At 60.1% G+C, this 14,800-nt stretch overlaps 1 protein-coding gene across 1 annotated transcript; it reads right to left on the bottom strand.

Moving 5' to 3' along the window:
• Window positions 1-96: 96 nt before the first annotated feature.
• Window positions 97-14,474, bottom strand: SLC4A9 (solute carrier family 4 member 9; the record flags this gene model as incomplete). Its single annotated transcript, XM_082324059.1, has 21 exons — window positions 97-147; window positions 343-498; window positions 937-1,110; window positions 2,021-2,089; window positions 4,501-4,573; window positions 4,826-5,004; window positions 5,197-5,358; window positions 6,000-6,113; window positions 6,254-6,436; window positions 6,533-6,588; window positions 7,276-7,547; window positions 7,662-7,795; window positions 8,075-8,249; window positions 8,463-8,579; window positions 9,208-9,362; window positions 9,648-9,735; window positions 11,540-11,697; window positions 11,774-11,835; window positions 11,973-12,122; window positions 12,337-12,497; window positions 14,338-14,474. 21 exons carry the CDS (start codon window positions 14,472-14,474, stop codon window positions 97-99), a joined length of 2,826 nt encoding a protein of 941 aa, XP_082180185.1.
• Window positions 14,475-14,800: the final 326 nt, after the last annotated feature.

Here is a 14,800-nt window from a genome sequence, read left to right as displayed (position 1 = left end):
CAGACCCACGTGTGCCGAGCTGGACAGGAGCAGACAGGCTGGCCCCAGCCCCGGCCTCCTCTGCCCCTCGCCTTGCCCTGCATCCCGGCTGCCGTCCTAATTCACGGAGATGTTGATCTCTGGTCCTTGGCAATGCATCAGCTCAGACTGGAGGGAGAAGTAGGAGGGGGACAAGACTGGCAGCGCTCCCAGCCCTTGCTCCCACTGCGCCACCAGCTGCAGCCCCACTGAGCAGCTCAGTCCCAGCCTGGCTTAGCCTTATCTCAGGCCAGGCTTAGTCCCTGCACCAAAGCATCCCTGGGGATGGCTGTGAAAGAGCATAGTGCCCAGGACATCACCTACCTCCTCGCCGTTGCTTTCTTCCACTTTCCGCTTCCCGGGCTGTTGCCCCTCTGCTTCCTTCCCAGCTGTTTCAGGCAGAAGGCTGTCCAGCCAGCTCAGGTCGTGCAGGGAGAAGACACGCTCCAGCCCCTTCCGGATCCCCACCAGCGCCAGCAGCTGGGGCCAGGGCAAAGCACAGATCAGCATCGCACAGTGCTTGGGGCTGGGGGCCAGGGAACAGGCAGCATGGTCCCTGTCACACCCACTCTGTCCCCCTGGTAAATGCCAGGGAGGTGGCATGTCACGTCTCATGCCTTGGTCCCAGGGGTTGATACTCGCACAACGCCTGCAAAGCAGTGACAGCCCCACTGGCCCCAACCCAGGAGGTGAAGGCTGGTGGCAAAGCCATGTTGTGGCCCTGCAGAGACCTCATCAGCCTTCGGGAGTCTGAGCACCCACGTGCATCACCTGCCAGGGTGTGTGTGCCTACCCAGGGCAGCACCCACGTCCTTTGCCCAAGGCGAGCGCCTGGGCTGCAGCGATGCTCAGGGCACGTGGGAGCACCACCCAGCCCGGCACCAAAGCAGTGCCGCCCAATTGAAAAGGATGTCATACCATCACTGGGAAAATAATAGCAGCCATGGTGGACTTGAGGACCCAGAGCAGGGCTAGGCACAGCAGCTGGATGACGGTAAAGAGGTGCACCCGGCGCAGGGGCACATGGCGGAGGTAGGGGAGGTCTGGCTGGTGCTTGGCTGGCATCAGGAGCAGCCGCACACGGTCTGTGAGCTGTAGAGGGAGGACAGCATGTGGGTCACACACCTCCAGCTTTCAGCTCTCACCCACCTCCCTGTTGGGACCGGGGCTGGCAGGATGGGGTTTTGCCGTTGTTTTTGCAGTTCAGCCCTCCTGCTGTCTGCGCTGGCCGCCAGTGTGATGGCTGGGCAGGTGAGTTTGTCTACAAGGCCTGGTACCACCATCACCTCAGGCCAGGGGAGCACTTTCCAGGCAGACTAGATAGAAAGGGCTCGAGCCTTTCTAGATAGAAAGGGCTCAAGCTGGTCTTAAAGGGTTAATTGAGACACCCCTTGATTCCCCTCCCTGCATGCAGGAGACTGCTGCTGCCTTTGTCAGACCACAGCCCCAGATTCCTCAAGCAGAGGGAGGAAGGGAAGGGGGTTTCCCGGCCTGTCATTCAGAGCAGGGTAATTGCAAGGAAAATGTACTGTTTAGAGGAAAAAAAGAGGTAGATATTTCTGGAGTGGGGATTTCTTTTTTCCCCTCCATGGGTTTCTCAGGAGAGGAACAGAGCTGGCACATCAGTGGCAATGCTAGGACCAAAGGGCCAGCAGGTCCCAGCTCTGCCTGCAGCTCCCAGATGAGGACATCCCTGTGGATTTGAGAGCAAGTCTGGGTTATCCACTGGCCTCTCCACTTCTCCCAAACCACCTGATCCATCAGTGCAGAAATGGCTCGTGCTCCTCAGCACCCCAGACACCTCCCTTTCCCTTTCCTCTGCCCCAGAAAGGTCCGTTTGACCCTCCTTGTCCTGGGCCTAGCAGAGAACAGACCTATGCCAGGCTGCACATCAGGCAGAGCTAAAATCCAGGCTCTGCTACGCGGTGAGAGTTGGTATCGAGCAAACCCTCTCATCCCCAAAACAGTGCCCACCAGCAGCCCCAGCACAGCCCCGGCTCACCTGGATGCTGTTCAGCGCTGCCACCCCCATGTGCAGAAAGACCCCGTACAGCACCGGCATCGGGATGTGCTGCAAAACAGCAGGGCAAGGGGTCAGCAGGGCACAATTCCCCAAGAGGACTGTGCTTGCTGAGCGTCCTCTCCTGCACACGTGGCTGCAGCATTTGCTTCCTTCATTTCCAACAGGCCAATTTAATTTCATGGCTTTTTGCTTATCTTATGGCTTCGAGGGCTTTAAAGCCCAGACGTGCTCCTGGCTACGCTGTCTCATGCGGGGACATTGCAGTCTTCAGAGAGGGGAAACATGCAGTGAGTTCCTTGCCCTGTTTTCCAGCACATGGTGGGAGCAATACAGGCTGGAGATGGAGAACACAACCCCAAGCCACTTGGAGATATGACTTATGGTTCAGGATCTATAAATGCCTCCTCGGCACATTGCTTTCCTTTTTACCTTCTCTTCTGCAACCATAAACTGGCTCCTGCCCTCTGTGTTGCTCAGCGTGGTTTGGTTTTCCCTCAAGCCTGGGCAGACAAGGAGGGAGACGGGGGTCACCTGTGGCACCCCATGGATTCCACCAGGGGCACAGGGACTGCCCAGGGCTGGGTTGGCTTCCCCGGCATCATGCAAGGGCCGTTTGAGGGGAAGCATTGATCCACACACCCAAGGTGGGAGGTAACTGCTAGTCCTGGGGCTGCCGCAGGTGTGGCGGGGGGGATTATAAGAAGAGATAGGTCCTTGCATGAAGGACCAAGTCAGACTCATCCTGAGGCTGGGCAAGCAGGAAGGGTTGCCCTGGGGGAGGCTCCCAAAGCCCACAGACACCCCTCACTGCCCTGTATCTCGCCACCCGCCTCAAAGGGAGAGGGAGGACTAGGCAGGCTTGGTCTCCAGTTTCTCCACCACAAAATCACAGAAGGGTTTGGGTTGGAAGGGACCTTCACAGACCATCCAGTCAACCCCTCCCCCCCCCCCCCCTGCTGTGGGCAGGGACATCTTCCACTAGATCAGGTTGCTCAAAGCCCCATCCAATCCAACCTTGAACACTTCCAATGATGGGGCATCCACAACTCCTTTGGGTAGCCTGTCCCAGTGTCTCACCACCCTCAGCGTAGGATATTTCTTTCCCATGTCCAACCTAAACCTACCCTCTTTCAGTTTAAAACCATTGCACCTTGTTCTGTCACTACAGTCTCTCCCTGTCTTTCTTATAAGCCCCCTTTATATACTGAAATGCCTCAGTACGGTCTCCCTGGAGCCTTCTCTTCTCCAGCCTGAACAACCCCAGCTCTCAGCCTCTCTCCATAGCAGAGCTGTTCCAGCCTTCAGACCATCTCGGTGGCCTCCTCTGGAACCACTCTCACAGGTCCGTGTCTGTCTTGCACTGGGGACCCCAGAGCTGGATGCAGTGCCTCAGGGGTTCTCAGGAGAGCGGAGCAGAGGGGGTCAATCCCCTGCCTTGCCCTGCTGGCCATGCTGTTGGTGATGCAGCCCAGGACACGGTTGACTTTCTGGGCTGCAAGCGCACGGTGCCAGCTCATGTCCCATTTGTCACCCACCAGTACCTCCAAGTCCTTCTCTGCAGGGCTGCTCCCAATCCGTTCATCCCCCAGTCTGTATTGATACTGGGGGCTGCACACACCCAGCTGCAGGACCTTGCACCTGGCCTTGTTGAACCTCATGAGGTTCACATGGACCCATGTCCTCCAAGATCCCTCTGGATGGCATCCTTTCCTTCAGGCGTGTCAACCACACCACTCAGCTTGGTGTCATCTGCAATTGTGCTGAGGGTGCACTCAATCCCACTGTCTATGATGTCGTTGATGAAGATATTAAATAGTATTGATCCCAGTAGGGACCCTTGAGGGACACCACTCGTTACTGGTTTCCACTTGGACATAGAGCCACTGACTCTTTGGATGCAGCCATCCAGCCAATTCCTGATCCATCTAACAGTCCATCCATCAATCCCGTATCTTTCCAATTTGGAGGTAAGAATGTTGTGGCGGGCCATATCAAAGGCTTTACAAGGCCATCCTCCAAGGTGAGGACAGAGGTGGAGGAAAAGGGACCTCCTGCCTGCCCCCACATAATCCAGATGTGGCCAGGGTACACTGGGGGGGCTCTGCCTAAGGTGGCAGTGGTGGCAGGTGAGACCCAACACCAGTCAGGCTTGGCCCCACCACGTGGCGGTGTGGAGGGTAGTGGTGGGGTGTGTTTGGGGAATGCAGGGGACCCCGATGCCCACAGGGAGGCTGACCAGCTGACACAGGGCAGCAGTGCACTGGTGTGCCAGCCGTCCTGCGGCACTCAAGCCAAACCCTTTGCCCAGCCCTTTACACAGCTCCCCACCTGCCAGCCAGGCTTCCTGTGATGGATTGATGGGATGAGGGACAGCAGGGTTAGGAACCCCACAGCCTTGCAGGATACGGCCACCCCCCTGCCTTGGGAAAGAGGCCAAACGCAGCAGCCAGGCTCCCTACCTTGAGAATGGGTGCCATGAAGATAGAAACCCCCGTCAGGACAAAGACAGCCAGACCAGTCAGCCTCTGCTCCCTGTGGGCAGCAGCACAGGTGTCATGGGTGCCCCGGGGTCCCTCGGGAGCCCACAGCCTCCACCTGCCCTCCCAGCCCCCCGGGTCTCTGCTCTTTTCAGCTTTGATGGCCATGGGGACCGGTGGCATCGCCAGGGAGACACAAGCAGCTCCAAAGCTGGGTCTGCCGGCCAGTGTGGGCATTCCCCTGTCCCCTGGCTCCACAGCCACGGGCAGGGGGTCCCCAGGAGCAGAGTCTGGGCTCACTGCATACCTGATGCCCAGGAACTCAGGGTGCTCGCCAGGGGCCGAGGTTGCGCTCTCCTTCCTCAGGCTCTCCATGTGCGCCAAGGAGATGACGGTGGCCGAGACGTACCAGGGGAGGCCAGTGGCAGAGGTGACAACCATCAGGAGGGAGACACAGAGGAGGTCCAGGTGAAAGCCTGCTCCTTTCTGCAACGAGAGAGGCAGCAGGGCTGGAGGAGAGTCGTCTCCCTGGCAGCATCAGAGGGGCGACAGCGGGGTCTGCCCACCTTGTCAGCTGGTTCGGGGTGCTGCTGTCCCCTGGCTGCCCCCCTGGCCCACGCAGTTCAGCCAGGACCTGGGTCCTCTCCATTGACTGGGTCCTGCCCATCCCCTGCTCACCTGCAGCTTGTATTCCCTGCGGTTAAGGATGACGGCTGTGATCTGCTGGTCCATGAAAATGAGGATGGTGACAAGGACAGCAGGCACTGCAGACACCAGGCAGACCCACCATGGGTTGGCTCCAAAGGGGAAGACGATCCAGCCCCGTGCTGGGTTCGTGGGCTGCGGAGAGCAGAAGGGTCATGGCAGCCGTCACCTGCCTGTGGGGTCTGTGGTGCAGCCAGGTGACGGGAGCAGCCCCGGGTGCCCAGGCTGGAGCCCTGCGGGTACCCAGAGATGCTCCACCTGGGGAGAGGAAGAGCATTGCCTCTCATCCAAGGGATGCTCCTGGGCAGTGTGACCCACCAGCCCCCCCACAAGGACACCCCAGCTGTGGTGGAGCAGGGGGATGCTCCTGGGCACTGCGAGCCAGGAGCCAAGCACGTGCCCCCAGGAGTGGGTGGAAGAGGTGGCATTGGGTGTTGATGAGGGCAAGCCCAAGGAGGTGGCGGTGAGCATGGGCTGCTCTGAGGTGCTGCCAGCCCCACTCCACACCCAAGGCAGGTATCCCAAGCCTGGACTTGAGCTTGTAGCTCTCGCTCCAGCGTGAGCTGTACCATGACGTGGTTAGTCCAGGACCAAGCCAGGTTATTTACATATCGTGGGATGGGCTGCGGTTCAACCCTTTCTTGTTTGCTGGGGCACAGCCCACATCCCTGTAGGGCTGGACCTGGAGGTGGGAAGGACAGCAGAAGCACAGCAGGGTGGCCGCTGTGGAGGCACAGACCCACCCCCCAACAGCACCAGGCCCACCCTGCTGGCACCTTCAGCTCACTGGGGACGAGGAGCTTGGGGGTCTCCAGGCCCAGGGCAGCGTCGATGACGCAGGAGGCGAGGATGGCCAGGATGATGGCGAAGTCACTCACCAGCTTCCGCACCTGCAGATGGAGAGGGCTTGGCCTGGGCTAGCCAGGGCAGGGGGCTGCCCCAGGACCACCCCTGGGTCACAGCACCTGGAGCCATCCCCACGCTGCCAGGATGTGTGGCCATGCCGCCAGGGTGGCCAAAGGATGCTCACCCCCGCAGGGAAGTAGCGGCTGCTCCTGAAGCATTTGAGCACAGTGCAGGAGAGAAAGGTGCCCCCGAAGAGCAGGAAGGAGACGAGGGTGACATCGGGCACATACTGGCAGCTGGTACCCAGGAGGTGCCCACCTCGACCCAGGCACTGCGTCCTGCTCAGCCCAGCCGGGGCAGCGGGAGGCTGCAGGGACAGGGCAGGTGGCGAGGAGGGGTCATACACGGACACCTCGGGCCCACTCCAGCCCCTCGCCTACCCGCCCAGGAGCAGGGGCTGTACCTGCTGGAGGGCCAGGGGTGAGGGGAGTGGCGTGTCATTCCCTGCGGAGCTGTGACCTGCAAGGGGATGGAGGGGTCAGGGTGCCAGCACCACGGGGACGCTCCATCAGGAATGACTGGGACTGCGCTGCCATCGGAGCGGCTCCCCAGGCTTTTCCCAAGGGCTCAGGGTGCTGGATGGGGCCCCATGGGACCCCTGAGGCCCTGGCACTGGCTGATGCCCAGGGACCACCAAGGGGGGATGCCCATGTGAAGGGCCTGGCTGAAGCACAAGCCACTCAGAGGCACCATCAGCCCTAGGCTGTGACCAACACTGATGCTTTTGGTACACGGTGTGGGTCCCATTTGCAGGATCAGTGTGGACACATCTTCAGGCCCCAGGAAACACCCTCTAATTTACAGACTGGGCCAGAAACAACAGTGCAAACCCACCCAGGTATCCACCTCCAGCCCCTGGCATCCCCCATCCCAGAGCCACAGGAGTTGGACCAAGGCTCACCTTGCTCGTGGCGCTGCCCTGTCTGGTGCATGGGCAGTGCCAGGAGGCAGGGACGGACAGAGAGACAGCATGGAGGGGAGTAGGGGAAGGTTCCAATGTGGTTGGGCAGGTGAAGATGGGATTGAGCAGCCTCCTCCTCCTCCAGTGCCTTCCTCTCCCCCATCTAGCCAGGTGGCAGGGTCCCCGTGGGGTCCCAGGGGGGCAGCCCTCTGCTCCCCGACAGCCCCATGGCTGCTTAGGCTCACCGGGGCTGGACAAGTTGCAGACGCAGCTGTAGGAGGTGATGTTGTCCAGACTGTACTGCCAGTTGATGGGGAAGGCATCCGCCAGGCTCAGCATCTTCTTCAGGGAGTCATAGATGAATATCAAGCTGATGAGGGCGCAGAAGCCTTCCTCAGTGAAGCGGGTGAAGTATCGCACCAGGTGGCTGGCTTCAGTGGCCACCAAGACCACACCAAAAAAGGCCACCCAGATCCCAATCCAGAGGCGAAACTCCAGGTAGTCCAGGCTGTGGTCCCTGGTGGGAAGGATGACTCAAAGCCTCAACAATGATACCTGCCTGGTGTGATGGTGGCCCATGCCCCAGTCAGGGGACAGTGGCCCGAGGAACCATCCCTGGCAGGGTACTTACTGGCTGAAGGAGAAGAGGAGGCGCTCGAAGACCAGCACGGGGCCGGTGCTGCTCAGGATGGTCAGGGGCTGGCCGGAAAAGAGGCAGAAGATGGAGCCAGCAAAGGCTGTGCCCAGGAAGCTCTCCACCACCCCCTGAAACGCAGGGGAGGGGTGCCAGGTGCCAGGCACATGCCAGGGACAGGGGTCCCAGGCCTGTGCCCCGCAGCGGCACAACTGCAGGCATTTGCGTGCACCTCCCTCATTGGCACTCAGGGACCACAGAGGCTGGGGAAGGATGCAGGATTTGGGCAATGCTCAGGATGCCCTGGGGGTACTGCTGGCTCCCTGGGCACCAGTGGGAGGTGAGCACCCAGGACACCCGTGGGCTGGGATGAGTGGGGTTGTTGCGGGGCACCCTGCAGCTGCACCGACCTGCATGTTGGCGGTGGCATCCCCCAGCATGGCCCCAAAGGTGATGGTGTTGGTGACCGTTGCCAGGTAGATGTAGAGCACTGCCGGGAGGCACTGGGGGTGCAGGGCATCAGAGAAGTCGCTGACATACCATGGCGCCTTCCTCCGGATATCTTGCAGCAGCCCCCCAAAAAGCCTGGGGCAGGGGAAGGAGATCTCAGAGCAGCCCCCTCAGCTGCCCATCACCCCCTGAAAGAGCTGCAAGGCAGGGGGTGGTCTCTTCCCCAGGAGACACCAGCCCAGAGTGGTTTGGACATGGTGGCCTCATGTGCTGGAGAGAGCCAGCACCCTGCTCTGAATTTGGCATCCCACTGCACCTCCCACCACCCTCGTCCTTCCAGGCACCCACCTGCCCGTCCTCTCCAGCTCCTCACTGGAGCGCGGGTGCCCCAGGCCAGCTCTGTGCCCAGCTGCTGCCATGTCCCCATTGCCATGGGACTGCTGATTCGGTGGGTACACAGTGGTCCTGTGACAGATGAGAGCCTGAGATGACAGGCTTCAGGTTGGAGCCCTCAGGACCCAGCTGTGTCTAGGAGATGCTATGAGGGGACAGGGAGGATGGAGAGGGGACAGGAGCGCAAGCAGGGCTGAGGGGACCTCGTGTATCCCCTGACAATGAGGAGGAGAAACATCAGGAGGAGGAGAAGAGATGGGGGGTTGGACTAGATGGTCTTCAAAGGTCTCTTCCAACCCGACCATGATGTCCTGCAAGCAAGCCCTGGAGCCAGCCCTACCAGGACCTGTTTTGGTGGAGGAGCCAGGCAGAAATGGAGGTGTCCTACTCGGAGGATGAGTTTCACATCCGAGTGCTAAAACCCAGCGTTCCCAGCAGCTCCTGGCTGAAGAGCACGTGGGGCGGTTTTGCCATCCCCTGCCAAGTGGGACAGCAGGACTAACAGCAGAGGGGATCAGAGCTGTGGTCATCAGATGGAGCTGCAGAGGGGCTTGTCTGGGAGGACCTCACTGGCAAAGGTTGGCTCCTGGGTGGCTTCATCCCAGTGGAGATGGAGGCTTCAATGTCACAGGCAGAGGTCTCCACCTGGGACCCTGCAGAGGGGCTGGCAGTGGCTGCGGATGCCCTCCCTCCAGCCTACCTCCTGTGCGGAGATGGCAGACACCTCGGCGGAGGAATTCGGGCACTCAGGTCCCATTTCCTGGGAGGAAGCACAGTCAGCTCATCCAGGAACACCTCCATTCCTGCAATGAGGTCCTCTCGGTGCTCAGCCTGCCGGGCAACCCTTTGGAAGAGCTTCAGGGAGATGCTGTGGTTAGCCACCACGTCCCTGCGTTCAGCCACTCAGAGCCTTCCTCCCAGCCTGCAGCCATCACTGAGAAAGGCACCCATACACTTCAGTGCAATGGATGCACCTACATCCTACAGACCCCGCCCAAACCTTTGTTTTCTTATCCTGGGCAATGGAGACCACCAGCTCACCCCATCCTCTGCCTTCCCTGCTGCAGCCTGCAGAGGAGAGGAGCCCTGGTGTCTTCAGCCTAGGCCTCATCCCACCCATGGGTGCTGCACCAGGCTCACCTCATCCGTCAGCAGCGTGGCCATGGCCCTGCCAACCTCATGGTAGCCTTTCACTTTGGCTCGGGGACCCAGCAGAACGAAGAGGAACCTGCGGGTGACAGAGCACATCTCCTGAGCAGCCCTCTCCTCGCTGGGGGATACTTCTCCTGGGGGAGACCATGGTGCTGAGGGCATGCTGGGGATGGTGGCTGGGCAGGCTTGGGGGGCTGCTGCCACCCTAAGGGGTGGCCACCCTAAGCAGGAGGTCAGGGGCAGAAGACAAGATGTGTCTGCTGCCCACTGCATGGAAACCCCACGGGAGACCATGGGACATCGGGACACTGGCTGGATCACAGGGTCTGCAGAAACCCGGGCTGGGTGTGAGGGGACAGGTCTTTGGGACAGAGGAAACATCCTCAGCTGGGGATGTCTCTGGGGTCATGCTCTTAGCTGGAGGTGTCTGTGGGGTCGAGCTCTGGGATGGGGATGTCTGTGGGGTCAAGCTCTGGGATGCGGCTGTCTGTGGGGTCATGCTAATGGGAACGTTGCTCGCAGGCAGGATGCAGGAGCGTTAGCATTGGGAAGGAGATCTTGCCAGCCACATGGGCAGCAGGTTTGATAGGACTATGGGGACATGGGAGGAGATTGGAAAGAGGGCTCAGAGTCCTTGAAGAAATACGGCTAAAATCCCACACCTCAGAGGACGCTGCAAAATAATAAGGTCTCCAAAAGGACAGCCCATCCAAATATTTAACCAAGCCCTCCACTCTTTTTCAAAACTGGCAAAAACAGTTACTGTCCTGATACCCTGAGGCTGCGGTGCGGTTCCAGTGATCGTACCCCAAGCAAACCTCTAGAGAGGGGGTAGGGAAACTCCTCTGACAGCATGAGCAGGGCTAAAGGTGCCTTGACAGAACCTGCTGCAGCCCTGACATGGGGCATCAGTGCTGGAGGCCTCCCAGAGCCTGCTCCGAGGGGTCAGGAGGTGATGGTAGCCACCTGGGATTGCTTTCACTCAGACATCTTCATCAAGACAATGCAAAAACCTTAAGATCCTAGAGATGGACCTGGGTGGGAGATAGCCCCCAGATGGTGGCTACGCTCGCGGGACAGCCCAGGGCAGCCAGCAAAGGGGATGGCACTAAGGGCAAAAGGTAGGGACAAGCTCTCCTCCCCCTCCTGTTTGGGGGAGGAAAATACAGGGCAAGGGGTTGTCTTGAGCCCCTCGAGACCCGTCGGGGCTCCCCGGGGGCCTGCCACCCATGTCCCACCAAGGAGAGAGCAGGTGGATGGATGTCCTGCTCCACCCAGCTCCCACAGGACGAGTGCTCTGGGCAGAGTGACCAGGAGGTGGCAATGTGTCTCCTGATCCCCGCCTGCCTCCTCTGTGCACTCCCTAAAGAAGTCCCCAGCTCAAGGACCATTTCCCCTTACAGCTTCAGATGATGTGTTCCTCAACTGTGGAGAAACTCCTCCTGCCCTGCTCCTTTCCCTGTACGCCAACAGTGCCACAAGAGCCATGCCACCGCTCAGGAGAGCATTGCAGGCAGCAGGAGGGCAAAGAGGCTCCTGCAAATGTGCAAACCTGCGTCCCTTCCCAGCCACAAGCCCCCATGCTCCCAGGCAGTAAGTGGAGGGCGCCCAGACCCTCCTAAGGAGGAGAGTGAATGCAGAGCCCAGGCAAGGATAACCCAGGGGATGCTCCCCCCAGGCTGCCCAACAGATGCTCCACTCTCAGCCCATGCCAGAATGCTCCTAAGGAGCTAGGAAAAGCAGGAGGGGAAGCAGGGTTCTGGGACTGCATGTGGCATTGGGTCCCATACCCTTTGCTTTCGCTAAGCAAAGCCTTGTCCTGTGTGGGAGGGAAACAGGGATGAAGAAGGGTGCAGGGCCATCGGCTGTGCTCCATTTACCTGCTGGGGAGAGTGACTTCGGCCAGCGAGCCGAGGGCTACCCCCCGCCTGAGGCGGATGAAGGCGGTGAAGGGCTTCTCCAGGAATTCAACTTCACCGACAGCAACATGGGCTGCTTCAGCCCCTGGCGGGACCTTCTTCTTAAATCGGTTTCTCAGCTGAAAGGAAAGGGATGCAACAGCTGGGCACTTGGGATGCAGGAGCTGCTCTCAGCCCAGCTCCGTCCTGCCTTACCTGCTCCTTAAGAGGCGTTTCGGAGAGCTGGGCTCTGGGCTCAGACCAGCTTTTGGCCTTCCCTGCAAAGAAAGGGAGCAAGCAGCAAAATATGTGTGCAAGCGAATGGCCAGCATGGGTATTGCGCCAGGCTGGTGGCAGAAGGGGGATGCCCGGTGGGACAGTCATGTCGCCACCCATGACCAGGCGCCATGCCTACCTCGGCAGGGAGAGAGGCCAAGCTCAGTGAGGAGCCACAGCAGGGATTTGGTGGGCTGATGCTGTGGCTGGCGGAGCAGGAGGGCTGCCAGGCTCTCCCTCAGCTCAGGTTGCAGCTCTGCTTCCTTGGGCTGCCCAGAAAGTGCCTTATCTGCAACAAGGGTGAGGACAGCCCTGAGTCCCCCTGGTTCACTGCCCAGTGGGGGGCTGCCCAGGGAAAAGCCCACTTTGCTGGAGCAGCAGACAGCCACCCCAGGTACCCAGCTATCATGCATCACTGCTTTTATATAGGGATCTCCTGGTGGCCTGGTCCCTCTCTGGTGACTAGCCCATCCCAGGAGGTGACCTTTGCATTCCCCACGTACCGATTATTTCCTTGAAACTGGTGGCATCCAGATCCAGGAGCATCGTCCCTTTCTGCAGGCACGTCCTCAGCTGGAAGAGGCTGTGCAGGGGAAGGGCTGGGACGTGGGGTACACTCCAGCGCTCCCCACCATCCTCCACCTTCTCCTCAAACTTTATCCACCTGCCCAGGGAGATGTGAGGGGTCAGTGGCAGGGTAGTCCCATGCCCTGTGCCAGGCAGCGGGAGCTGGAGCTTGGGTCCATCTCTGAGCTTGGCATGGGGCTGGCACATGCCGGGAGGGGTTGGGCGGGCTCAGAGGGGCCTGCAATGGGCTTGCAAAGCAGGGGCAGGTGGGAAGCCTCAATGGTCATGTCCCCATTCCTGCTGACCCACACCTTGCTCCGATCTCCTGATCAGGGGGATTTCACCAGCCATGGAATCACAGAAGGGTTTGGGTTGGAAGGGACCTTCACAGACCATCCAGTCCAAACCCCCTGCCATGGGCAGGGACATCTTCCACTAGATCAGGTTGCTCAAAGCCCATCCAACCTGACCTTGAACACTTCCAGGGATGGGGCATCCACAACTCCTCTGGGCAACCTGTCCCAGTGTCTCACCACCCTCAGCATAAAACATTTCTTCCTTATGTCCAATCGAACCCTGCCCCCTTTCAGTTTAAAACCCTTGCCCCTTGTCTCATCACTGCAGGCCCTGGTAAAAAGTCTCTCTCCATCTTTCTTATAAGTCCCCTTTATATACCGAAATGTATGGTCTCCCCAGGTTCTCCAGGTTGAACAACCCCAACTCTCTCAGCCTCTCTCCACAGCAGAGCTGTTCCAGCCTTCAGACCATCTCGGTGGCCTCCTCTGGAACCGCTCTCACAGGTCCGTGTCTGTCTTGCACTGGGGACCCCAGAGCTGGATGCAGTGCCTCAGGGGGGTCTCAGGAGAGCAGAGCAGAGGGGGTCAATCCCCTGCCTTGCCCTGCTGGCCATGCTGTTGGTGATGCAGCCCAGGATACGGTTGACTTTCTGGGCTGCGAGCGCACAGTGCCAGCTCATGTCCCATTTGCCACCCATCAGTACCTCCAAGTCCTTCTCCGCAGGGCTGCTCCCAACCCACCTGTCCCCAGGCTGTGCTGGGACTGGGGGTTGCCCTGCTGTTAGCAGTGCTTGCTGCAGTGAAAACAGAAGTGTCTTAAGCTGTTTGCCACACTTAGGCCGTGCCAAATATTTTAATGCCGGGTGCAGACAGAGCTTCCCTTTGTCCCCATGGGTGGGCGCGCTGCTGCAGGGTGGCTCAGCGTCCTGCACGGGGAGAGCGTGCTCTGGCAGAGCAGGCTCCTGCCGACAGGCAGTCATGGCAGGGAGAAGAGGGCTGGGTGCTGGGGAGAGCCATCATAGCCACAGCCCTGCGGCTTTGCCCCCCCCCGAGACCCTCCAACCCCCCAGGGCAGATCCATTGCTGCCCCCAGACCCCTGCGACCCATGTCCCTGTGCCCCTGCCAAGCTGCAGAGGGGCAGTGTGGGGTGAGGGGACATCCCAGCCACGTTTCTGCCCCACACCAGCACCCAGCTGGCCCTGGCTCCTCTCCATCAGGCCCCATCAGCCCCAGCCAAGCCTGCCCTGACCTACCCACCCTGGCCGCCTCCTGAGATGTGCCAGGCAGCCAGATCTGGGGAGCGTCAAAGCACTGTCCCAGCCCCAGCACAGCCACTGGAGCCTTGGAGAGGCAGCAAAGGCAGGAGCAGAAACAAGGGCACTGTGCCTGCGCAGGGTCACTGCCTGCACCCTGCCTGACACCCTGCTCTCCCCCATGAAACAAGTCACCCTAAGCTAGGCAGAAGCAGTGCGGGCATGAGCGGGGGCAGAGGGCAGCAAGCAGCCCTGCTTTGGGGCTGGGGCTGAGGCTGAGGAACCACCAGCCTTGGGAGATGCCGTGGGCTCCATCAGAGCTGGGCTTTCGAAGGCTGGGCTTCCCAAAGCATCGCCAGGCAGCTTGGCCATTGCAGATGTGCCTACCTGGCCGTCTCTCTCCACTCTAGCCCCGCCGGGGTGCTAAGGAGTTGGTTGAGCTGAATGAAGAGCAGCGGGCATGTGGCATCCCCCCGTTCCTCCTGCTGCAGGGTGGCACCAGCTTGCTTGGCCACTGGGGCCATGCTGGAGGGGAAGGAGCTGCAGCCGAAAGCCTGGTAGGGAGCTTCGGGGTTCCTCCCCTCTGGTCTGGGCTGTGAGCAGGCGTCTGCTACCTGGAGAGCTGCGCCAGCTGCCCCAGGCATGTGGGCTCATGTGGCCACCAGCACTGGCAGCCACAGGTGTGACTCCCTCTGGAGTTGCCAGCGCTTGCAGGATCCCACTCATCCTCCACCTTATAAAAGCTGAGAACCAGTTTAAACTGGCCACAAACCAATACACGGGAGCCAAGCCCAAAACAGTGATCTCAAAACACTGGAGCCAGCCCCACGGGTCCCAGCGGGGCCAGCTC

The sequence above is a fragment of the Platalea leucorodia genome (genome assembly GCF_965183815.1).
Source record: "Platalea leucorodia genome assembly, chromosome: 11".
Lineage (NCBI taxonomy): Eukaryota > Metazoa > Chordata > Aves > Pelecaniformes > Threskiornithidae > Platalea > Platalea leucorodia.
This window is presented reverse-complemented; position numbering and strand designations above follow the sequence as displayed.